This window comes from Etheostoma cragini, chromosome 7, assembly GCF_013103735.1.
Source record: "Etheostoma cragini isolate CJK2018 chromosome 7, CSU_Ecrag_1.0, whole genome shotgun sequence".
Lineage (NCBI taxonomy): Eukaryota > Metazoa > Chordata > Actinopteri > Perciformes > Percidae > Etheostoma > Etheostoma cragini.
This window is the reverse complement of record NC_048413.1, coordinates 13,833,174-13,859,454: the sequence shown is the minus strand read 5'-3', so window position 1 is coordinate 13,859,454 and position 26,281 is coordinate 13,833,174. Positions and strand designations below refer to the sequence as shown.

At 40.8% G+C, this 26,281-nt stretch overlaps 1 protein-coding gene across 7 annotated transcripts in view; it reads right to left on the bottom strand.

Moving 5' to 3' along the window:
• The window catches only part of LOC117947620 (neuron navigator 1-like), an 85,799-nt gene that overhangs the window by 22,496 nt on the left and 37,022 nt on the right, over nt 1-26,281 (bottom strand). For all 7 annotated transcript variants that reach the window (XM_034876711.1, XM_034876714.1, XM_034876713.1 and 4 more), the window contains exon 8: nt 689-827. In XM_034876711.1, coding sequence (XP_034732602.1) covers nt 689-827 — 139 coding nt within the window. The remainder of the gene's footprint in view (nt 1-688; nt 828-26,281) is intronic.

Below are 26,281 nucleotides of genomic sequence, written 5' to 3'. Positions count from 1 at the left end.
TTGATTCAATCAGAGCTTAAACTGCTTTGATAAAAGTCCCAAACTGCCACATGTCAGATATATTAGATTTTTGGTGTAATGAAACGTGTTGCCTGGTTAAATGGATTAGTGTAGATCAGTAACCAACAACAACTCCCTAAAACCTCCAAATGAAGCCTTTTTCCAATTAAAAATCAGCTTTTTAAAACCCAACAAAAGATCAAAAAGGAGCCTTGTGGAACAATGCAGCTATCCAGCATGCAGTGCGTGTGTTGCACAAACATTGATCGCTGCAGATGTGATAAATATTATGGGTGTGGGGCACCCAGATAGCTCAGTTGGTAGAGCGGGTGCCCATGTATAGAGGTTTACTCCTCGACGCAGCCGGCCGGGTTCGAATCCGGCCTGCGGCCCTTTGCTGCATGTCACTCCCCCTCTCTCTCCCCTTTCATATCCATAACTGTCCTATCAAATAAAGGCCTAAAATGACCCAAAAAATAATCTTAAAACAGTGTAACAGTGTCTTGCTGTCTGTTGTGTGTATGTCCTTTCTACATTGACACAGAGTGTTTGACATATTATTCAGCACCTCATCAATACCTCACTGGACAGCTTAATCAATACTACTGAACCTGACACACATTGCTAATTTGTGTCTGACGGCCTCGTGTGCGTATGTTGTGTGAATGCTCGTGTGTGCGTTACTTACCACTATGGCTGAGTTTCTGCGGGAGCCGATGGGAGTGGTAGGCAGGGAGTTGAGCGTGGGACTCGTGTTGAACTCTTCAGAGCTGAGGTTGTCTGAGCCATCACTCAAACCACTGCTGATGGAACTGCTCTCATCCCAACTAAAAGAAACAATGACAAAGAAGATGTGTCAGATAATATTCATATATTAAAGCATGCTGCTTCTGCAATTATCAGGGAGCACATAAAAATATTATGTAGTAGCACAACTCATGTTAGAAAAATGGTAATTACTAGCATATTGTGAATGTGTTGCAAATGAGAGCATATCAAAAAAACAAAAAGTCCAGGAGATGTGATTCTATTTTCAGGGCGAACTAATTTAGCCAAGTGTTTGAGGTTGCCAGTTAGTAAACCTGAGTTTAAGCCCCAATGCCATTAAGCATCCACCTTTTTGTGAATCAAGACACCAAATCCTTTAGCTATTTCTGTTTCCCTGCAAAGATCGATCAAGTATCACATACAATCACATGCCCCCATATCCAGGAATATCAAAAACAAAACAATCTTTGACAATTAACTGGATATCAACTCAAAGTTATACACTGCATAAACTATCAAAGCTCCACCAGCTAAGTTACATCAGTGGTTGGCTCATTTGGCTCCCTGTCTTACCGTTTGTCTTATGATTAAATATTCATAGACCGTATTTGAAATGCTCCTCGCTCTATATACTTTCACTGCATGTGCTGCAAACACTTGGCAAACTGAAAATTGGAGCGCTCTTGACATAATCTAAACCCACACACACACAGAAATAGCACCAAACAACGTACACAAATGCATGTGCCCACGAGAGCAAGCAGGAGGGGAGTCTGTGGCAGGACTATGAAGTCTGTCCGCTTGGCACACATTTGCTTAGATGTTTTTCTTTTCCCCCTCAATTTTTCTGAAAATCCTATTGTTGTTACCTCTGTATATCTAAAACAATAGTATTTATTGACATCGTACTTCAAGCTAACTAGAATATCTGTGATCCATGATGAGTTGTACATTCTAGGAAATTTTTCAGGATACAGTGTTGCTTCTATGTACCCACTTTTACTCAACATCCCCTTTAGATTGTCTAGCCAACATGATTTGTTTCTGATATTTGACAGGCAGAAATCCATATTTACTGTTGTGTTGCCTAGATTAGACTATAGACATGGTATGTTGTGTGGTCTACCCAGGAACCCTGTTGAACATTTACAAGTTTGCTGCTTGAATCTGGAGAGATCACATACACCAAAAATAAAATACTCTGTTCCAAGTAAATGTCCTGCGCTGAAAGTAAAATTATATAATTATCATCAGAAAAGTAGGTGTACTAAAAGTAATCAATGCAGAAAAATCCTCACTCAATTTAAAAACTGGAAACGATCGAAACAATTCTGTCAATCGACTAAGCGTTTATTCGTCTAACCATTTCAGCTGTACTTGGAGGCCTGTATATTGTTGGGTATATTCATTTATAATAAAACATTGTATTTTATAAACTACATGCATTTTGTGTGCAAAAATCATAATTTGTAAAGTAACTAGTAGTTATCAATCCAATTAGTGGTGTAAACAGTACAACAATTCTCTCTGAAATGAAGTGGAGCAGAAATAAAAAGTGGCATGAAAAGAAAAGACTAAGACTGAGTAAATGTACTTAGTAACATACATTACACCACTGTTTAATTTATTTCTGTGTGGATTTTTCTTATTGTTTTATTCTTACTTTTCCTTTAATTTAATCTTGTGAAGAACTTTCTTTACTTCAAATACAAATCAAGCAATTGTTATTATCATGATAGCGTACTTTTCAACAAACCTCAGAGAATGTCGCTGCACTTATAATATTTTGTTGAGTTAGTTAGTCCTTTATTTTTAAGCACACATACAGTATCTAATGGCTGAATTACATAAGGTTCTATTGTGTCTACTGTCAGTGGAGAAGTTGGCATTTCTGCCTCTTTAACAATTGATTTCTCCATCTCCTGTATTGTTAGAGGGCAAGATTTAAGCAATTCAGTTTCAATTTAAATAATTATTGTGACATTTGACCGTTTCCTGTGTGGTGAAAAATTATATGGAATACAGTAATATGACCTATCAAGCACACACCTAATTGGAAAAAATGTGTCATCTTGCTCAACACAATGACTTGAAGGAATGGCAAAGGGGAAAAGTGGGAGAGAAAAAGGCCCATCTGTGAGGTGTGTTTGGGTGTACATCCACATGTGCTCATATACATTAAGTAGGTCATGCTTAGGAAGTTAGGGGGTTGGGCGGTTCATTTTATTAAGGTCAGTAGGTTAGACTGATATCATACTGAACTGTAAAACAAGTTGTGAGGGTGGGGCTTTGCCTAATGAGGTATGTGTACTGTGGAACAGGGGAGGATAGTGGCGTTGGCCTTCCAGTTGGGTGCCTGTATGGGTCACACTGTACCCTGGGGGACTTGAGGGCGGGGATCAGGGGAAGAGGGGCAAAGGGAAAGCCCTCCTTCTCTAGCCTGTGGATATGTAGACATAAAAAAGAGCAGAGGAGATTTTATGTCTGAAGTGGCTGTCATGCTGCCTTGTCTATAACGCCAGAGTAGGATTAAGGGCAAACTAAAGATTGGCTCAGACACATCCAGAGAGCTGACCAACACTTTCTGTCTCAATGTGAAACGCCAAAAGATTAAATGTCTTTAAACTAGTAATAACGTTTCAGTGTATTTTCAATTACTACTGTATTGTGTTTTAGTTTTCATAGACACCATAAGCTAAAAAAATAGTTTGTCGTTGAATATTTGCAATGGAACTTCAATTCTGCACTGCAAATGTGGGATTCTCTTATCAACTTGCAGATTAACAAAATATGCAGTTTTAAGACTTAATTAGAGATTTAAGAACATTGTAAGAAGAATGTTGTTCTTGCATTAAAGCTGATGTTGGATTCAAGATTTCTATTCACTCCTTGTATTAGTACAAAAATACACAAAGGCACTAATCAACTTTGCACTCATCTAGTGTTCCTTCCTTAACTTATTTCTGGGAGAGGAACCTCTTCAACACAGCTGTGATTTACTATCAGCACCTTTCTGAAGCAACACCTTTCTCTTCATACCCTTTTATTCACTTCAAAGTTACCTGGGTGTCCACCAGAGCTTTTGTGAATGATAATATACTAATAATATGTCTCAGATCTGATAGGAAACAGAACATACACAGTGTCTGCTGTCACTCAGCCAACAGATGTAAAAACAGAAAACCGTAGAGGAGAGGGACGAGGTCGGGGGTCACAGACAGCAACATCACGGACAGCACTAGCTAATAAATGGTTAAATAAAATATAAAACAGACAAAGAAAACACACAACTTCATCTGATTTATCTGTGTGATTCTTTCATTTTTAACAAAAAGTACTTGATTGAAAACTCAACATCTACCAGACAAAGAAGAGACATTTGATTAAAGGATGCTTAGATGCAACCAAAAGACCAGAGACTCAGAGAGTAAGAGTTGAGACAATGTGAATGCCAAGAGGCACATAAGGCATCTTACAGTTTGCACAGTGAATTCCTGTGACTTTTAGCGTGATTGTCTTGGCAATGACTTGATCTGCCTTTAGCTGCGATTTGCAAAAATTATGTTCAGTCAGACTTCAGTGAGCCCCGCTTTTTTGTTCTGTGAGCAGAAAAACTAAACTTGTTTTTCTTACGTAAAATCACTGTCTGTCCAAGTTTTTGGCAAAACAATTCAAAAGCAAAACCTGCAATCCTTAAAGTCAAAGTCAAAGTCAAAGTCTGCTTTATTGTCCCTTTCTTCACATGTCAAAAACATACAAAGAAATCGAAATTACGTTTCCCTCTATCCCACGGTGAAGACAAGACATTTTTAACCAATTAGGTCCACAGACAAACATAACATTCAAGTAAGCAATATAAAAAGTAAAAATAAGAAGACATATACAATGAGGAAAATAAGAGCAGCAAAATTTGAGTTAATCAGGGTCTAAGGCTATACCAGATCCAGTGTCATGTGATCCAGCTCTTCTTTGCCATCTATAGCGCTCCATTAACTAAAATGGGTGAGATAAAAGGAAGCCAGAAAAGAGGGCGATGAAACACAAGACTATTCGACAGAAGAGGGTGAAGTGTCGCGTGGGAAGTAAAGAAAGAACTGAAACGACAAGTGTGAAAAGAGAGCTATAGTGAAAAGAGAATTGGTGTTGAAGATACACAGAAAACCTCGTCAACATCTCAGGACATGATAAACTGAAGAGGATCGTCTCTCAACTCTCCTCAAAACGTCCACCAACTTGCCTCCTCTACCTCAACAGCAGTTTTTGAAATCCGCTGTCATGATCTCTCTTTGCTCCGCCTCATCTTTTTTATTCTTTAGCAGCAGCTGCAGAGACTGAGGGATAATATTAGCACCCAAATCCGATCAGCAAGTGTGTCACGGAAAGCACCATTTTAGTAAAGCCACTTCCCCACATTTATGTTCATTTGAATTAGCCAACCCTTCATTATATCTTCCTCTAAAAAGCTAAATAACACCAGCCAGCTACAGTAATGAACACATACATCACATATCTATGCCCTCCCTATGGATGTTAAATCTCATTGGCCTATTGCAACTTTAGAACTTACCTTTGTAGACCTGACCTAGAGCTAAAGAAACCTGCTGCAGGGAAAGGATCAGGACATTGAGAAATGGTACCCTGTAACTGTAATTTCATAAGCAAAATGAAAATCAATGTTGATTCGATTTAGGCTGCAATAAATGTCATTTAATCTGAGATGTGCTTGATTAAACTCATTCTTCACCTCCACCTGACCACCCTTTTTTTCTGCGCACCATGTGCAAAATGCAGCATCCCCCTGAGCTGAGAATATGCCACATGGACACACTGTATTCTGTCTTCCCAAGCCAGCGGCACACAATTGGTGTCCTAGTCTAAGAAAAGCCACAATTTAAATGCAAATATCTCTCAGAAAGGGAGAGTGTTTGGTGAAAGTTGCTGAATATTTCAAATGGTTTGAATATTTAATTTTTATTTTCTAGATTGATAAAGGTCATTGTGGTCAATACAAACAACACCATTCTTTCACAAAGACATGATTTCTTTGTTCCTCCGTCTGCAGAGAGGATCGGCACACCCACGCAAACAGTGAGCCTCACAAACTATCAAGAGACTAGTTGAATAGCTGCTGCTGAGCTTAATACTAGCTCTTATTAACAGGCTGCTGTGTTCTTTCACTATTCAGACTCTGGAGCTAATTGCCCTGATCTTAATGTGAAGGGTATTTTTTGCTGCTTATTATTAAGGCTCTGCACTCCTTTCTCCCCCTGTCTCCTCTCCTGATCTCTTTGAGGTTGAGAGATGGCAGAAATAAAGTGAAAGAAATATTCTAGATCCAGAAGCAACAAAAAAAAAGCCACAGCAGAGACAAAGCCGCTTTGCCTGTAATTTGTGGGAGCAGTGCTTGCTGGGAGTTGGAGTCTTGCCAGCTCTGGGGAGCAGACTTAACAGTATTGGTTGATAAGCTGTTCCATCTAAACAAACATTTGTTAATGCTGTATGCAGGCCATTTGGAGGAATGATATGCTGAAGCTGTCCTGTGGAATTAAACTTTCAGCAGGAAGTTTTTGACTTTTCTGCATGGTCAGACGATGGATAGTGATTGTGGAAGGAGACAGATTTACTGTCCTACACAGAACAAAATAAAACGAAATAACAATTAAGTAATTACCTGATCAATAGTCAATGCACAGAGAATGTTAGTGCACTTGTGCAAAGCCTTGCATTAAACAACAGATCAATAGCAAGGAGGAGCACAATGTCATCATCAATCTTGTTATCCAATTACAGCTTCCTTTGCAACAAAATCATAATATTCCATCCGGAAGAGCAAGTTGAAATGATCATGAATGTGACCTTCAAGGTTCCCTGTGGAGTTTTGGACCTGTTATAGCGCTACAGAGCAGTTTTTCTATGAGTGGATCTTTTATCTTGTGCAGGCAGGTGACGCGATACACAGTCCTACCAATCGAGTGGCACTGTTAGCACTGATCAACAGGTGGCAGTACCGGGCCAAGATATGTTGCAATGCTCCAGTGACGGCAGTGAAGAAGAAGGCCAGAAGCTAGTAAACACGGGTGTGAACAATGCTTAAAATTTGGCTTAGCAAATTTTTTTTGTGAGAAATGAAATACGCTTGTACGACAGTTTTGTTAGACCTCAAGGACACACACAATGCATTTTTGTGAGTAACACTCCAGAGCTCACCTTAAAGCCTTCAACAGTGCTAATGCAATCTGGTCAATCAAGAGCTAGCAGAAAATTAGTAATTAGACAATAGTGGAGCAGATTTGATGAGAATATCGGGGACCGTTGGAGGATGTAAGCTAACAGAGGAGACTTTGTAAAAAGGATGAAATGATACAAGAACAACATACATTTAGAAACGGCTCTACATCTTGTGAATGATACACTACAAATATAATGCTGTTGTGAACCAAGGGGCTCAACTCTTTGTACCCTCATGGGGTTAAACCCATTTTATACAGGGTGATAGTTGGACACAGTTTCTCTCACTTGCATAAAAGCATGCAAAGTGTTTCTGCAGTCCTAGAATGGACAGGAACTTTCCATTCCTATTAAAATCCACAGTGTCACATGGCAGAACCCAAAATGGCTAAATCAGGTTCCTGGTTGTAGTGATGCCTTTTCAGGCAAATGGAAAATAGGGCACTGCCAGACTGGCACTCGGCAGTCAGCTCAGAAACCTGAGGGGGCACGCATAAAAGGCCTGTTGAAGTCATTAGATTCTCTAAAGACTAAATATGTGAGACTGTGACTAGTGCTAGAGATGATAATGAGGTGAGATGCATTGCTTGTGCGTATGTATCTACCCGTACAATTTAGTTATTGCAGATTTATCTCTATGTCATCTAAGTCATGTAAGGGATATAGAGGACACATCTGCCTATGGAAAAAAACAATCAACTGAAAAACTCCTTAACCATTTTACTAAAGAAATGCCCCATTCCGCCTTACAGCAGGTGTGAGGGTACAAGAATAATGTTGTTTATCGTATAAAAAGAACATTAAAAAGCAACATTATGTCTTGTTATCTGCTTCAACATCCTCTACAGACTGGAAGCATAAAACAACGTAACAGGGATGACAATTTTCTCAAAAACACTCACTATGATTAAAAAACAAAATGACTCATTTGCAGGGTGGACAAGCACGATTGGCCACACCCATCGTCATGTGATGCTTCTTCTGTTCAATACAATATTGGCTGCACTGACCATCAGGGACGCAAAAGTCTTACATAAATGCAGTGGAGTTGATTTAAGCTTTAAAAAAGGTTACAATAAAAACCATGTTTCGTGCATTAGGTTGCACAAATACGTATATGGATGGGCATTCACCTTATAAGATCGAAAGAGAGGGTGACATGGATTGTATGCACAGATGGCTAACAATATGGATCCCTGGACAACTTCAGCAGCTTATCATCAGGAAATAAACACACTCACATGCACAGATCTGTGATTCACCTTGGTGGCTTTTAAGCATATAGCAAAACCATCCAAACATCCATGCAGGAGCACACAAATACAACCTGTAACTGCTAACTACTAAGTCATAAAAGCAATTTAACAAAACAAAAAACTAAACAAAACAAAAAAACTCTGCAAATGCTCATCTGAGTACTATAGGCAATGCCTTTTTCATGTGTGTCTTTTTTATCTTTTAATTTGTTTGTTTTTTATCTTGTTTTTAGTTTTTATTTACTGCTGATACACTGATTGCTAAAAACGAAATGTCGCCGGGTTTCATACAATGACAATAAAATATCTTGAATCTTGATGTTATATAAATATTCTTCCAAGCTGGATGAGCATTTAAACATTCTGCAGGCCACATTGATTGTTTAAAGATGAATAGGATTATCCATCACTACTGCACCATATAGGGCCATGAAATAATTCCCTCTGCAGGCCCAGCCCTTATTAAATCTTGAAAGCCTCAAACTCTGACACACAAGGTACATTAAAGACACATTGTGTGAACATGCAGCCACTGCACATGCAGCTGTGGTCATTGTATACATTAGATCACATTTCTGTGATTGTACTTCAGATGTAGGCAGATTCATACAAAAAGGCCTTTCAGCTGTTTCAGCCATCTGCTGCACTCCGGAGTCACACCATGTTCTTATAAAAGAAACACTGCTAGAAAGTACATGCTGTTATAAGCTTTAGTCTCACTCATGAATTACTTATTCTACCACTTTTTAATGATGACATGTTGTTGTCTGGGGCACTTTTAGAATAATTAACAAACAAATATGTGGTTTAAAATGGCTTTTAATTAGCCACCCAATTCAGGTTCTCTGCTGAGCTGTATTGTTAAACACATACAGTAAATCATGGACAAGACCCAATTAAAAACTAGATTGTGCAAGCAGCCTGCTGTAAGGTACACACTAAACAGAGAAATTAATTTCCTCTTCAGTGTTATTTATTATTTCCTCTCCGTCCCATTTCCATGGTGTGGAATGAAACAATGTGTGATGGCTGCTTGATGGCTCTCTATCTTTTGGCACACATACATACACACGCCAAACGCAGCAGTATTTGGGAATTACAGGGGATTACAGAAAAGGCTAGAGTTAATGAGCTTGTAATTACAGCTAATTCCTTCTGCCACCAGGATCAGAGCAGGCCAGGGGCCTCATCTAGCGGTCCTGTAAGAGTGTATATATGTGTGTGAGTCCATGGAGGAAAATACGAGGTCACATCCCTAAATGGCCAACACAGAGGAGAAACCCTGTTGTGCTTTTGACAGGCATATCCCTGACAGCACTGGCCCGGGGGGGTTAAGACACAAACACACAGACACTCCCAAACACATACACATCAGATGCACTAAATTGCCACTGTCCCCTGGAGTGAAGTTTGAATAAGCCGTCAGAAGTGTGTGATGTTAGAACTGGGAACTGGTGGGAACGGCAACTTTGCTCAAGTCACTGCTCTGCTGGGGGTTAACCTAACCAGGCTGTGTATTACTGGCTTTAAAGTGTGTGTAGAAGATCATTGAAGTGCATCATTCTTCCACAGTTTCCTCGCAAGGAAGGGGACACATTGTGCAAATGCTTGGGGCTTTCTGGATGGAAAGTTAAAGCACCGAAAAGGCACTCAGACGCATCAGAAATCCTAGTTGGTAATCTGTTTCTTTTCTGAGTGTGGGGGAGGTGGAGATAGATGGGGAAAACTGTACAGCTTAAGAAGAGAAAAAATTGTTTCAGCTAAATTCTCCCCACACAGCAAATTTATCTCCGAATCTCTGTTCTCCTCATGACCTCTCCAGGGTAGACGGACGGAGTTGGCTTAGAGTTCAACACATTGCAGCTGAGAGACGACTTGGCTCTAAACTACTCTATCCCTGTGAAATGAAACAGGACAGTTGAAACAGTGGAAGGTTCCAAGCTTCATATAAGGAACCAAAAATGGTGAGACTGTTGATCATGCTGACACTAACTGGGTCATCTAGACCTTTTCATATTGGAAGCCCCAAAAGGGAAAACAGTAGGAGCTGGGGTGAGGTGTACAGATGATTTCCTGAGAGGCACCAGACACATCTTTGAACGTAGCCATAATTCAAACAATGCCTTTGAACCTTTATTTTGCATAAATTACAGTGAGAATGGGAGAAAATGGTTAAACAATTTCCCCACAAAGTAATGGTATGCCCTTACTGTAAAGAACATGACAAATTAGGTCAAAGAGTGTTTGATTTCAGAAAACATTAAAATGTTTCAGTGTTAGGTGGTGACCAGCAGAGCTCTTTTATAATTCAGTAACCCTTGACCCCCACAGTACCATGAAGTCCTTTTCTTCTGTACAAGAGAGCAGGAAGCAGAAAAGGGACAGCACTCCTGGGACAAGGTGGAACAGCCTGTTAAATCCCCTCCATAAGTAGTTCAGTCTGGGGTTCAACATGGAGCGCTTCCCAGCCGCAACTCAAGGGCTAAGAACTGGGGAGGAGCTAACAAGGGGAACCCCGGCACTCAGAGGCCCAGGACAGGGGTTGGATCCTGGGGTAGAATTTCCTCTGGCGTCCCTCCAGACGTGTCAACGACAACAACAAAAAGTGAAATATGATACAACTAACCTGTTGGGTTTTTGGAAAGGAAAATGTTGAAAAGACCCACATTTAATACTGATATTAAAAGAAAAATGTAATTGTCATAGGATGGTATTAATTTACAGTAATGAGGATATTATCAGTGTTAGCAGCACTACAGAAAGCATCACAGTAGGGAACTATCTCTCTCTAACACACACTGTCACACACACATGACATAGGCATTCACATATAGCAGATGGAGGAACTATGATGTCAGCATGGTGTGAGCCGTTGTTCATGGGTAAAAGGGCAGTGGCTCAACATGGCTACCAAATGCCTCAGTCACAACAACTGGCACAGATCTGTAAATAACATTTCAGGGGGCATCCTCACCCTACACAGAGAATACATTTTCCCTCCTCAGCAACTAATGTCCCTTCTTAATTATGTGGTAATCTCCCAGATTAGTACATATAACAGCAGTCAGTTTCCAAATTGTGGTGAGATGTTAAATGCACCAGTGGACTTCAGTGGATTATGGGTTGATGATACTTAAGACTCCAAGCTTCATCTCTTCAATCAGTTTTGGGGTGAATTAAGAGTAGATAAATGGGAATGGACAGAGAGAAAGATAGAGAAAGCAGCAAGTGAGACTTTTGTTTTAACAAAATAAAGCTACACAAAGAGGCTACAGATCTGAGTAGAACACCACTAAGCACCTGCCAAAGGTTGTCTAAACACAACCTAAATAAAAAAGAATGAAAGGCCCATTGAATACTGCAGAGATACTCTTTCACTTCTTCTGGCTGAGATAAAGCAGACAACTAAGACAGATAAAGAGACACACACACTACTCCCATGTTGAAGGACACACACACACACACACACACCCACATACACACACGGACAGGTCGCCTTATGTGTATGCTTTTGTGTGCATTCATGAACACATGTGGTGGTGACCGACAAGACCTGGGGGCACACCCTGAAGGAGCATGCACCCATCACCTGCTGTCACTCATAACATGTGCACTCTGGTCATGCCACTTAAAGTTGTTACAGTGAGTTTGGGAGACATTCCTTGCCCTCAGGCGGCTCAAAACACACACTTCACATTCCAGCGAGTGTATTCTGGGGTCCCACTCCCTAATCCTCCAACATATGCAGACATGCATATGCATACCATTGCACGAGTGCACAGACACGCGCAAATAAAAAATGACGGATCCACAGGTTCCAATAAAAATCAAGATCTGTAGCCTCGAGGTTGTTGCCACTCGTCTCACTTTCCATTAAAGTTAAAGAAAACTGAAAGTTTCAATGAAGGACATTGTCTGAGCTTTTTACTCACTCTACATTTCCTTGAAAACAGCTTCACTTTCAGGTAAAAATGACATTAAGAGGCTTTTATTCTCCATGGCCATTGAGGTTAGTCTTATAGCTTGCTCTCCTGTTCCCTGCGAGCCTGTTAAGGTGCACTGTTGTCTGGCTGTAGGTCCTTCTCTGGCTTTGATGTAACAGAGGAAGTCTCGAAACCACGGGGGCACCACCTCATGAAAATATGAGCTCTGTTTGTAGACACAGGCTCCTGTGTTTACAATAAAAAGGAGTATGTGCATGTGTCTTACAAGCACAGGTTAAAAGCATCTGTTGTTTCGCCCTCAGGTCTCCCTAATAACTGAGAAGGCAGGGCAAGTAACCTTGTTCACTTGACTGCAAATCATCGAGAGTGAGTGGGCATACAATGACTTAGGCCGTGTGCTTTGTAGGGGTGTAAATCTTCACTGCTCTCACGATTTAATTTGATTATCCTGTCAATGATTTGAAACCATTTGATATCAACGTTATTACATATTGCTACACATGGTTTTCCTCAACAAATTCAAGCAGTCCAATATTTATTAACTCCCTTTTTATCGAATCTTCTCTCAAAAAGACACTTCCTGAATGTAGCAGAGTCTGAGCATAGACAGACAGAAGGCAAAAACAAACAAAAGCAGAATCCAGAAAAATTAACAAGTAAATCAGTGGATAATAATCAATGATGGTCTGTCTGTCACTGCGTTGATGCAGAATCTTCTTTGTCCGCATCGTGATGCATCGATGCAATGATTAATTTCAACTTCGCTAGTCTTTTGGCCTTCCCTCCACTCTGACTTGACCTCTTTGGCCACCGAAAAATAAAGCCATTTTGTGCATAAATCTGAAAATACTGGCAGTGTGGATGCAGAAAGTAAAGCTTTTGTAAATTTGCAGACGGAAATTGTGATAGTTGGTCAGCCGCTGGATCAAGTGTCTTGCACATGCCCAGGAAAAGAAATTTAGTTTTTGATTGCTCTGCCGTTTCTATGCGAACGGGAATCTTATTAAAAACACCCAAAACATGCCTTTGTTGACATAAGGCTTTCAACACCTAATGTGTGCTTTCAAATGTATCTGCACATGTGTGGACACGTGAGTGTGCTGAAGATTAATAAAAACCTGTTTATGAATCATGAGGTTGCAAAAACATCATCGACAGGCTGCTGACCCATCTGTGTCTGAATCAGCAAAGTGTGTTTCCAAAACAACCTAATATGTCTTTGACCCTGAGCGCTCTAGCCCAACAGACACCATTTGTGTGTTTGTTTGGATGAGTAACAAACAGCCTCATTTGCTAAAATTTCTGAGTTAGAAGACATTGGGGCTGCCAGCTGACAGGTGCCACCTGACAAACCTGAATAACATTTCAGAATAGCGTGGCGAAACTGCCGTTTCCCTTCAATCCCCGATACAGATGGGCATAATTATGATATATTAATTACACATATTATGGATTTCAGCTTAAATTACCATGCCGGGTCTCCAGTGAGGCACCTAAAGTCAGGAAGCTGTTAAAGCATTCAACCAAACAGAGCTGCATTGACCAACACCTCCCACGCACAGCTACATGACATCAGCAATGACACAAGCGCCACAGTGACCGATGCTCCATTTGTATTTAACTAAAAGAAAACAGACGGGATTTGGGTGTGACACACATTAATGAGTGATGTCACCATGTTGCAAATCAGCTATTTGGAAGAGGTTGTGTTGTTAATCAGGGGAGGATCTAGATAAGGGTGGGCCATGCTGAGCAGGCTATTTGTACGTTGTACAGATGAGAAAACATAGGGACAGACAAGTTGAAGTTGGATTGCTTTCAAAATGACTAATAGAGTTTAAGATCAAATCTCTGTGTCGTCTGGAACGGGTTAGCCAATGGTGCATGCTTTATGTTTTATTACACACACAGACACACATGCACACGCACGCACACACACACACATATTGTGCAGACACACTTAGTGCTACCACCTCTGGCCTCCATCAGATAGTTTATCAACCTTTTGACAGCCAGTGTGTTTAAGCGCACGTGTCCAACTCAAACACACAGCCTGGTTACACCTCTGGGACTCAAAACTGAAAATGTCTGTTAGTGTGTGTCAATGAGTTAGATGTTGAAAGTGTTTTTGTCTGCTGCACTGGGTGTGTGTCTAAATGCCCTGATATCAGACCACTCTGCTAATGGGTTTATATTTAGGGTCGATGGATGGTATAGAGGTCAGTCGACCAAAAAGAGCAAACCCTACACACATACACTGAATCAATAAGAGCATCTCTGTCCATGTTGTCCTAATGAGTCTCTCAAGTCAGCTCCATTATTATTTCTAGAATTCCTACTAAATTACTTAATTTCTATGTCACAAATACAAGTCTTTCAATGCATTTCCTCTATCACCATCAACAGCCTACACAGACCAGATGACCTACATTAGCCCACACATTAAGACATACGATTAGATAATTCTCACATGGCGTGGGTTTAAGAATGGTACAGAAATTAGTCTTGCTAATCACAGCCGGTATACCGGCAGAAGGCGTCGTTCATAATGTAGGTCAACCGTTCAGTAGAATGCGGTTCGGTCCCGCAGAGGATCAATAAGAACACACCCACCACCCACTCACATGCATACCCAGTGGCATACCTGCCCCTGCTGACTGCCCACCAAACTAGTTGTCATCGCATGCAGCTTAAAAAGAATGGGGATATCAGGCGACCGTAAAACACAGAAACACTTAAGGCGCGCACGCACATTATGCGCGTACACATGCATCATTCAAATCTATCGGCGCTTTACTCTCATTTGATGATTTGCAGTAATGTTTTTCTCTTGATATAGATTCTTTTTAAGCGAAGCAGAAACACCATGCTGCTTTTAGATGCGGTTGCTAATATAATACAGTTTAACGACATCAGGACAGTGCTAAATCAACATATGGCTTATTGCGCATTGAGGTCTGTGCCTATATGCTGTATTGCTCCGTCAATACGCGCTCAACAAAAGCCCACTTTTTAGCCGGAGTCTAGACCGAGATGCAATATCCCACAACAGCCTAATCTGGGCGCATGCCAGTCACAAAAAATGAAACGTGCCACCATGCAGCTGTTAGAGTTTTATCAATGAGACATGCTGCTGCTTATTACGCACTGGCTCCGCCGGAGCTCCTACAACCACCACTATCACTACCTCCCGTTTGTATCGCGTTAAGACACTCAAAAGCAATGTCACCACTGTGTCAATTAGCTTCTCATCCGGCTTTCTCAGTCACACGCAGGATCCGGTCGCACCTATATTACCTTGACAGAAAGTGCATTGTCCTCCTCGCGCGTTGCGGACCCGGGAGCTGCAGCATTTTCCCGTTCAGCACGCGCCCGCTCATTCTACAACCGTCCAGTTTTTCAAGCTTCTTTGTTGCCGTTTGGCATATTCCGGCCCCTGAAACAAGACAGAGAGAATCCACCCGGTGGATTCCGCGGCTGATAACCGGTAACTGCCTGTAAGAGTCAGCAGCGTTAACTGACTAACCCACTCCCGCAGTGCTTCCACTCTGACACACACACACTTTCTCAGACACACGCAAAGGGTGGGAGGCGATGAGCAAGGGAGGGAGGCATGGATAGAAAGGCAACACCCAAATTTCCTCCTCCTCCGGCCCCCGTTTCGCTGATCGCGACCAGCTGTGCCTTTACCAAAAACGCAAAGAGGGTATTCAGTCCCAGGATAAAAGCGCAGTCATCAGATTCTCTAAAGCGACATGTCAAAGACATTTTCACACTCTTAAATCTCTAAACGGCACACCAGACAGCCCGCTGACACCACTCACTCAACCCGATGATGATAAGTCAACGCGGGTGAAGGCTCGCACTCAGAGACCAGATCCTTCAATAGATCGTTTAAAATGATCAGTAACACGATGTAAACATGTTATGGGCCTACCATAAATTAAAGAATTACATTCAAAACTCCACAAAGCAAAACATGTTCAGCATGACTTTACTAATGGGTTATGATGTAGGCCTATTCATGCTTTATATTAGCCTGGAGTAATAACCCTTTTGTAAGAACACATTTTGGGTTGCCAGGTTGTGAAAAATGCCGTTGCCTAGGATAGCCTTTTTTGGAATATCTTGCTTTTCCTTGTTTAATCCACAACTTCTGGAAAAGAGTTGCAGAGATCCAATTGACCAATTTCCATTCACTACAATAGCATTTGAACAATGAAGCTAGTGGAGGTGAAGCTTAAATTAACTATTTCAATGCATCAGTGCAGTCATTTGTTTTATATGTAAAATCTTTACTCTAGTGTGGCCAGTGATGTTAGCTGTCAGATGCATGTAGTCGATTAAATAGTAAAAAAAAAAAAAAGTCCCTGTGAAATGTAGAGGACAGTAAGCAAAACGTATATATAATATATATATATATATATATATATATATATATATATATATATAAATGTATATATAAATGCCATGTAGATAAAAAGTACGGTAAAACTTCACTACAGTTCCTGATTAAGTAAATGTACTTAGAAACTTTCACCTTCTGACAAATGATAAAAAAGCTAAACTTTAAATATTATGGACTTGATTATGGGAAGACCATAACAACACATAGATGTCTCTCTGAAATAATAAAAGAAATGTATTACACAAACCTTTCAACAGTCGTCCACTGTCTAGGAGAAATGCTGGCTAACAGCCAAACCAATGGTGGCATAAAGAAACCTCAATAGGGATGTAATGAAGCAGGACGGGTAAATGAGTTTAGTGTCTCTATTGTAAGAGAGTGTGTATTGGCTACTGGAGACGAGGAATAGAGAGGGTATCATGTATCTATCACCCCCCCCCCCCCCCCCCCCCCCCTGGAGCTCTGCCCCCTCACATCCAGTGGTGTTTAAACACTTTAAGCACTGAGTGGACCCCAGTGAATAGATCTGCCTGTCGGTTTGGTCTGTTCAATATGTGAATAAAGGGTGAGAAAGAGAGAGACCGACAGACAGAGGAGGGGGTGAGATTGAGATAATTAACACTGACTTTTTGGTGAATAAAATAGTGTGAGTGGTCAAGACAAGATATAGAAATAGAGGGATTGGAAAACACACCCAGAGAGAGAGAGAAAAAAGAGACCATTAACACACTCTTTTTAAATGCAGAGGGAACAAAGACAGGATTCTTCAGGCTACTGCAGACCCGTACCATGCAGAGCCAGGTGGGCACAGTGTGTGTGAGTTTGTGTGTGTTTGGGGGGTCTGATTGGCACATTGGCATGCTGAACTGCAGGTGTGTAGAGCCGCTGCCATCGTTGTTGCTTAGCGTTACAAATAAAGAGTAAGGAAAACAGCAACAACATTCTTCACACACACACACACACACACACACACACACGCACACACACACACACACACACACACACAAGATCCTCCTTAAGTCATCATAAGCCTTTGCTGTAATTTATGTCAACCCTCATCTGAGTTTCTGGAAAGAGTAGTTGGACAGGCTCTGCTTCAGTCAGGCCAGCTTTTACTTTGACCACTGACTCATGCCCAGACATGCCCTCTGTCACCCTCTGTTTATTTGCTTCTCCTCATCAAAGAGTGTCTCTTTTCCGTTGCCCTCCTTTTTACTCAGCATATTAGACCACAGTGCTTGTTTTTAATGTCCGTGTGCGTTCTGGTGCAGTAGTCCAGTGTAATTAGGTGGTGATGTAACTCTGTAATGACAGTATACAGGCAGGGTCATCCATATGACCCTGGGAACCTGTCACTCCTCTGCTGATGAAAGAGACAAGCGACCTGGGAAAGCTCATCCCCCTTATCAGACCAGGAAAACACACACACACACACACACACACACACACACACACACACACACACACACACACACACACAGTTCTTTTGTCTGATTACTGGCAAATAGACTCCTCCCACAAAGGAAGAGTCAAATCATAGTTTGTATACCAGCCTGCATGCTCAGTCTAGTAGCTCACTAATAACAACAGACCTAAGGTTTTAAAAACCCAAATGCTGAAAACATGACCTCACAGACACACTTTCCTGTTTGAACTTCAAAGTGTGCGTCCCCCGTCTTGAAAAGGTGCTCTTGTGGTAAATTGAGGGACCCTCCATGTCAGGACTACCAAAAGCATCTAATTGGTCTCTTTCTTGGAGAGGATGCAATCCTCGAGGTCTACTGAGGACAATATGAAGTAGATCTGATCAGAAAACCTAACCTCTAAGATGGTCTGTCTTTCAAGCGACAAGAACAAGAGGAACAAGAAGAACGACAATTACAGCCAGTGTGCCATACATTGCAAATATTCCTCAACAGGTTCCTGCAACCAGTTCAGTTTATGTCTCCTGGGAAAATAATGAGGACATGTTCACTGCTGCGAGTACTGGTGCACACAGAGAGGATGAGATTAAGAGATGGCGTATTGAGGAGAACAGGAAGGGAGAAGGATGGGAGGGAGGGCATAAAGAAAGGTGTGTGACTAATGTCGAAACAACTCCAAAGAATAACACGGTGGGAGTCAATGGGAGGGAAGCAAAGTTAATTCATATGCGCATTACAAACCCTGTCACACCCCACTGTTAACCCTCTAAAGGCTTAGCTTGTTGTGCATGTTGTGTGTGTGTGTGTGTGTGTGTGTGTGTGTGTGTGTGTGTGTGTGTGTGTGTGCGTGCGTGTGTAGAATAGATTTGAGGCAGCTTCAATCCAAAAGCTTGTCCTTAACCATGCAGTTTCATTTACCCCCTATAGAGGAACTAAGCATGTACTTTAAAGGCTGTATAGATGCAGAGTAAAGGCATGCATGAGTAAGCAAGGTGAGAGAGTGTGTGTGTGTGTGTGTGTGTGTGTGTGTGCGTCTTTTACTGTGGGAACCAGCCTTCAGGAATTAACCTGATCATTTCCTCAATCTCCTCTATTACTGAAATAACAACAAAAGTACTCTTAACAATTAACAATGTTTTACATAAAATGGTAAAAGGGAAAACAATTACACAACAAATGCAAATTTTAAAGGGTTTGAATAAAAAAAAAAAACATGTTCTCTTTTGCCACTGATGGTATCTAGCCATGCAGTCTATATTTCTTTTAAAATTTCCCCAGGTTTTGAGATATCCACCTCTGAGATATCCTCCACTTCCAGAAACAGTGTGCTTGTTCTTAAAGTTATGGGTATTTTTTGCAATGGTAATGGAGAAAAAATAATTGTAAGCATGCTAAAACGCAGTGGTAAAGCTAACACTGGATGTTTAGAAGATACAATGTTTACCATGTTATGCAACGTAGTTGGGCGTGTTAGCATACAACTAAACACAAGGTAGGCTGAGGCTGATGGGAATGTCATTAGTTATGCAGGTATTTGCTCATTAACTAAAGTACCAACGTTTAGTATCTCTTCTTAATCCATCCAAGTCTGGACCAAAGTAGTGAGCCGACATTCACTGGCAAGCTTGGCTAAAAATTTGTAACTCTCTGCCTGCATACTAGATTTGTATTACATTTTGTTTTGCTGTGGCATCTTTTTAGGATTTGTAAGAGCTACAAGAAAAGCTAAGAGGATTTAAGGTGTTAAAATAGTAGATAAAAGTAGTAGATTTAGTGGTTCAAATGACCTTCATTTTGTATTTCATTGCATTGTTTTTGCATACGTTTTTTTGTATATTCACGTTTCTTTACAAAGTAAATTCAGTAAACATCTCAAGGAAGAGAGGGATCAGTCTCTTTCCTTTAAGGAAATGGGGTGAATTCGGTCATCGGGCAGAACTTGTGACATTTTAACCTTTGTTAATTAAGAAGAGTCCACACACACACACACACACACACACACACACACACACACACACACAGTTTATTTCCTTTGCACGCTCATATTGTTGACGTGGTAACACATCCCTCTGAACTACATGGGGGTCCTTCACATGCACACACACACCATGGCCACCATAACTCCCTTATCCATACCCCCACTGCTGACCAAGTCCCTGAGTCCTCTTATTTTCCAGCCCTGCCATAAGAGGAAGCTAGGGATTAGCAGGGATTATGCCATAGCGTCTCCAAAGAGATTTACCAGGCCTCAATGGGAAGGTGGGGGGCGCCTAGGCAACAGTAGCCGTGGCAGTGGTTTTGACGTTTGGTTTGGTGTTGAATGACATGGCCTTCAAGAGACACAGTATAGTCATACTTGGAAAAGGAGAAATATGCTGTAGAAGTTAAGAGGAATACAACAGCAAGGAAGCAGAGAAAAAAAATTGGTCTTGACTTTTAACTTTTCTTTCATTCCAGAACAGAATGTGGGAAAACTGGTCTGAGGGATGTAACTGTAGTTCAAGGTTCCAACCAGAACATGAGTTTGTTGCTCAACGCCAGTATATTTCACAATAATGAAATGGCCTGTAGTCAAACTAAACATATTCATGCAGAGTGACAGGAGGCATTCCTGTAACAATTGACTGCAGTTAGCTTGGACATTAACAAACACTAGAGTATGGGTGTAACTGTACGTGTATGTGTGTGCATGTGCATGCGTGTGTGCGCGTGTGTGGGAAGAGGGCCATGGACAGAAAAAGAGAGTGAGGAAAAGCAAAGAAGTAGTGCAAATATTTTTTTTAGCAACAGTGAAAGTTGCACGGATTAACTGACAATTAGGAGAAAGTCTCAAAACTATTTGTGCCTTCGTTGGTTTGGATTTAAAGTAAACCATATAGTGTAATTATACTTAATTAAAAAGCTTTATAATGAAACCGTGTAGCTCAAACAGCTTTAACAAACACAAGATAATATAAAAGGAAGGTACAAAAGGACAGTGAAATAGGAGGTGTTAGGGGGTTTCGAGGATTGCAAATCCCCCTGCAGCCCCATATGTTACTCACTGTTAAATCTTTTAATGTGTTTGTGTATTAGTGCGTATGACTCCATATGTCTATATGACTGCATGTGTGAATGTGTGTGTAGTTGTGCCACTTTAGCACACAAACAGATTAATGTCAGTATTGTTTGTCAGCAGCGTCCTGCTGTTATAGCTGGAGCCGATTATATCATCCCTGAGAAAAATAGCAAATGCGCAATGTCAAAGTTATCTCCATACAACTCTGTTCATATATGCTCATCTAATGTGTGTGTGTGTGTGTGTGTGTGTGTGTGTGTGTGTGTGTGTGTGTGCGTGCATGCGTGTGCGTGTGCCTGTGTTTTTGTGTGTTTGTGTGCGTGCGCGTGTGTGTGTGTGTACATGTTTGGCCCGCACGTGGTGGAACAAAGAAGAAGCACACTCCTCTGCCCAAGCAAGTTCCCTCCATACTGACAGGAAAAGTAATCGATTACACGCCGCACTGAGCAGATAGAGCCACAGGAGCACCGCACAGCGCCAAAGAGGCCCAGAGAGGAGCAGGTAGTGGACGACAAGAACAACACATGCCCCATCTCCCCCCTCAACCCCACCTTAATCTGCCTCTTATCAACATTTCATGTGAATTGCCCACTTTCTGACACACAATGTCGTACAGACAGAAAGAAAGACATAGTTAGACGGGGAAATTGTGAGGGCCCCAACATTAATATATACTTTTGTAAAAATATTAAATGAATTCCGGCTTTAACATGTTCTTCTGACCAGCACCTAATATTTATATTCTGGATGGGCATGCTTTTGTAAACCTTTAGCAATATACTGAATTAACATACAGAAATCCTAAGCATTTTCTGCAACTTTTGAGTTCCTTAAGGAAATAATCTTAAAGATTTTCATGTAAATAAATGTCTGTTAAGTCAATATGTAACGCAAAATGTGAACCAACGACCCATTGATGAAGGCCCTTAGAATTGCAGCATTACAAACTAGGTGTGGGTGTGGTGACATTCCCAACGATGCTGTTTGGATCTCTGGGAAGTAAAATCCCAAAACACACTTGCAATTAGCCAAAGAAAACAGAACAGAGATCATCAAGATTTAATTTATAAAAAATGTATCTATCATATATCATGTATATTATAAATCATTCTTTAGTTAATAACAGTGCTGACCTTTTCCAATGCATGCAACGCATTAAGACAGAATTTCAGATTTTAAAATTTGTATTTTTTTTTTACTTTTCAGGCTACTATTTATTTCTGTACAGTATTAGAGTCAACAGGCCAAACTAGCTTTTGTTGTGTAATCCTCCACAGTAAACATTAATTATTGTTACATATTAATACAGTTAAAGTCCTGATTAATTTGAAGTCTGCACTGTTACCTCACCACAATGACATAACTTCAATCAATAAAAAATCAAAGCAGACCTGACATTAACTGTGATGCATCACACAAGCACAAAGCTTTCAAGGATTTGCCAACTGATTTTCATGACTTATGGAATTAGTATGAAAGCAATGACTGCTTGGAAAAAAAGATTACATTTTTTTAAATGCTCCAGCACAGCAAAACAGCTTGCAGTGAATGGGCTAAACATGCAAAATAACTGGTACATTTCAACATCCCGATGAAAGTAAAAGTGACTTAAGAGCTTTTGATACAAATTATAGAGATACTAGCAGCAAAACATTAACAAAGATATTTCTGCATTTTGAGCTGCACCGGGAGGAGAAATCTAAATAATTCTAAAATGTCTCGGTTTCACCAGAGTGATGTCCCAAAATCTTGAAATCAGTTTAAAAATATTTATTTGATGGCATACAGCAAATATAAACGCACACAAAAGTATTTTAACTCCTGTGCACCAGATGATATGAACTCTGTGTGTGTCTTTCTTGCCTGGGAGGGGGTCAGTAACTGGACCGCAGTATGAGTCACAGTGTAAAGATCTGGCTCTTAGCAAGAGGGAAGCCCTGGGTGTGTCCACTAAGGATCACATCAAGAGAATCAGTAAGAGTGAGAGTGAGTGAGTAAGTGAGAGAACGGCTCCATCACCTGTAACCTAAATCAGATCCAGATGTTGGAAGAGGACTTCATTAATCAGATGTGTCAGGCTTCATTACATTCTGTGTGTGTGAGCATGTGTGTGTGAGTGCCTTTTGTGTGCATGTGTGTGCATGTATGTGTATGTACTGTATGTGTGTGGGGACAAACAGAGGGAGAAATGAATAGAAAAGAGAGTGAAGAAAAACAAAGAAGTACAGTAAATGTTTTCTTTAGCAACAGTGAAAGTCGCCACGGATTAATTGACAATTACGACTTTAATTAAACTACTGTAGGTGTTGTAGTGTAACCAGAGTAAATTAAGAGATTCTTGTTTTTGGCCAGTAGATGGGGTCAGAGTGCAGCAAAACTGAGCTTGACCTGAGAGAGATAACACTGCTCTCTACACCCAAACACACACACATGGCTGTGACCATCAGTAACTACCCTGTCCTTCTGGAGATAAGGTTTAGGGTTAATGACACGGTTCAGGAGTAACACCTAATTAGAAGTATTTAACCATGTATACGGTCAGATAGGCATCAGTTAAGGGCCATAACAACCTCCGGTGTTTGAATACCACCAAACATTTAGTGGCAGGGAGGAGGCTAAACACCAAAGTTAAATCCAGGCATCTTTTGTGTTCAAAACAGACTACTTCTCTATTAAAATGTTCCTCTTTGTGTTTCACTTCCCTTTACTGTACCGCACTGACACTAAGTGCAACCAGCTCACTTCTGCTTTCTAGTAAGCAGAAGCACTAAATCAAAACACTTAAACCAGAAGACTCTGAAAAGCTTAAGGGAGCGTAATGTGTCTGTGTGTCCCCTGCTCCAAACAAATATTTTCATAATTCAGACATTTAATGTGGTGAACCAGCTTGTCTCGCAGCGTAACCATGGAGACTGCACGTTTACTAACGGGAGGTCGCTGAGAAGGGGAGTTCTTCCATCTAGAAACAAAAGCGTCTGCGCCCAGCAGGACAAAAAACAAGCAACACGCTCATCCAATCGTCTGCACGTGTGTGTGAGTGTGTGTGTGTGTGTGTGTGTGAGTGTGTGTGTGTGTGTGTGTGTGTGTGTATGTGTGCATGTTACGCCCACTATCACCAATCAAACGACAACAATGGCAATCAATACCAACTATCAGCCCAGATGAGGTTCAGACAGGTACTGTATGTAAACTGCATATGCTGTGCGGGTTTACCATAAAATTACACAAAAATAGACACATATAGAGCTATTACTCTCCTTTTCTGAGCACAATATCACAGAATTTACACTGTTGTGCTTTGTGGTGTTCGATTTAAAAAAAACTTGAATGTTCCACAACGATTTTTGTCTTAAAACAAACTTGTCTTAGGTTGGGGTCTTAAAAACAAGAGCGAACAAACCACAACACCTGTGTAACAAATTGGATTTGTCAACTTAAATAACTGGAACAATGACAAGAGTAATGGAACTAAGGTGCCTTGAAGAGGAATTTAATTTCTTATGCTCTGTTGGAGGATCTTATGTGGCAGTGCCTTGCTGAAATGTATGCCCCAACTCTGAAAGACAAAATATAAGACTCTCTCACAACAGGATGTTGGCTCAACAAATCAGATCCACACTACACACAAAGATGTTTATGTGTATCTGCACCGAAGCAGAATTTCAGCTTCACTATTGTTCCACTGGCGCTTAATGTGTCTGGCCCAATATGTCTGTTTGCGACCAACTCCTGGAAAAAAAACATCTGGGTCTTTAGCTTGCTAGATGTTAAATTTTCTTCACCTCACCTGTTGTTTAGTGCTGGGAAGGTTGCATAACTGGAGCTTGTTTTGCTGAAAACGGCTAACTGCTGCTGCCGATGTTGGAATTAGGGTTGATAAGAGAGACGAGACAGATGGGCCATAAATAGTGCAGTTCAGTCTTACCATATTTGTTGGTTTATTACTGCCAGCAACTTCTTTAACATTAAACATGATCGTCAATTAATGCATTGTTTACAAAAAATGGGATTAATGCAGGTTTTACAGATTAATGCACGATCAGGGAAAGGACCTCCTCATCTTCCCCCTTCCCACTGTTTCCCGGTAAGAATGACATGTGCGAGTGAAAGTGTGGGGGGGTACTCGGAGGAGTCTGGTTCCAGATGTAAGTTGTACTCGTCAGACAAGAAGAGGCCCAGGCTAGAAAAGCACAGGAAACGGATAACTGACTTAAGGGTCCTGACAGTGTGTGTGCGTGCGTGCGTGTGTGTGTGTGTGTGTGTGTGTGTGTGTGCGTGTGTGTGAGAGAGAGAGTATAGGGTCTGTGTGTCAGACAGGTCATGGTACAGTCACGATAAATTTTGTTTGGATATGTGAATCATACCTATCGATTACAACTCAAGTGAGTCACAGTGCCCCTGATGAGCAAATCCTGCTCACCCATTTATGTTTATGGCTAACTTCTAATATTTTAAAACACGGTTTCCTCACAATTTAACAGAACAAAGAGATGAGGACTACATAACCCAAACAAAGAACATGTGTGTAGTTGTGATACATAATTTATGTGGGGAATCCTATGTATTATATATGCTGAGTTGAGATATGGTATTGTGGTGTGACCTCTGTATGACAGGGGAAGTGGCTATATGTATAATGGATGAGTATGTGTAATAAATGATGAGATAAGGGAGAGTAATCCAGCATAGGCTACTTTGAGTGTACTGGGTGGAGAGAAGCATGGAAAGAGGGAACAGCAGCACAAGCCTTCCCTCTAGTGGTAAAGACATATTTCTTTGGTTTGAAGCCACAGCAGCCACCGGACTGCAGCCTGCAGACTTAAACTGACCATATACGGTACAGGATTCAATGGATGCCAACATGAAAAGATGATGATGATTAGTGGCTCTGCAGAAAATGAATGTTAATAATAGATAATAGTTTGACATTTATCACAAAATTCCAAATGTTAGTAGTTAGCTGCTTTTCTTTGTTTTCTTTTTTATAATTGTGTATTGAATATCTTTGGGTGTTGTTGAATACAACACACAACTTGAAGATCTTTCAATGTCAAACTCAAAGTCACTTTGGGCTCTGGACATTTCCTATTCCTATTTTTGGATGTAATATTGAATAAACATTTACCTTTATTGGATGCATATTCAACAGATTAGTCGATGATGATAAAAACGTTAGTCCCTTTACTTGTGTGTAT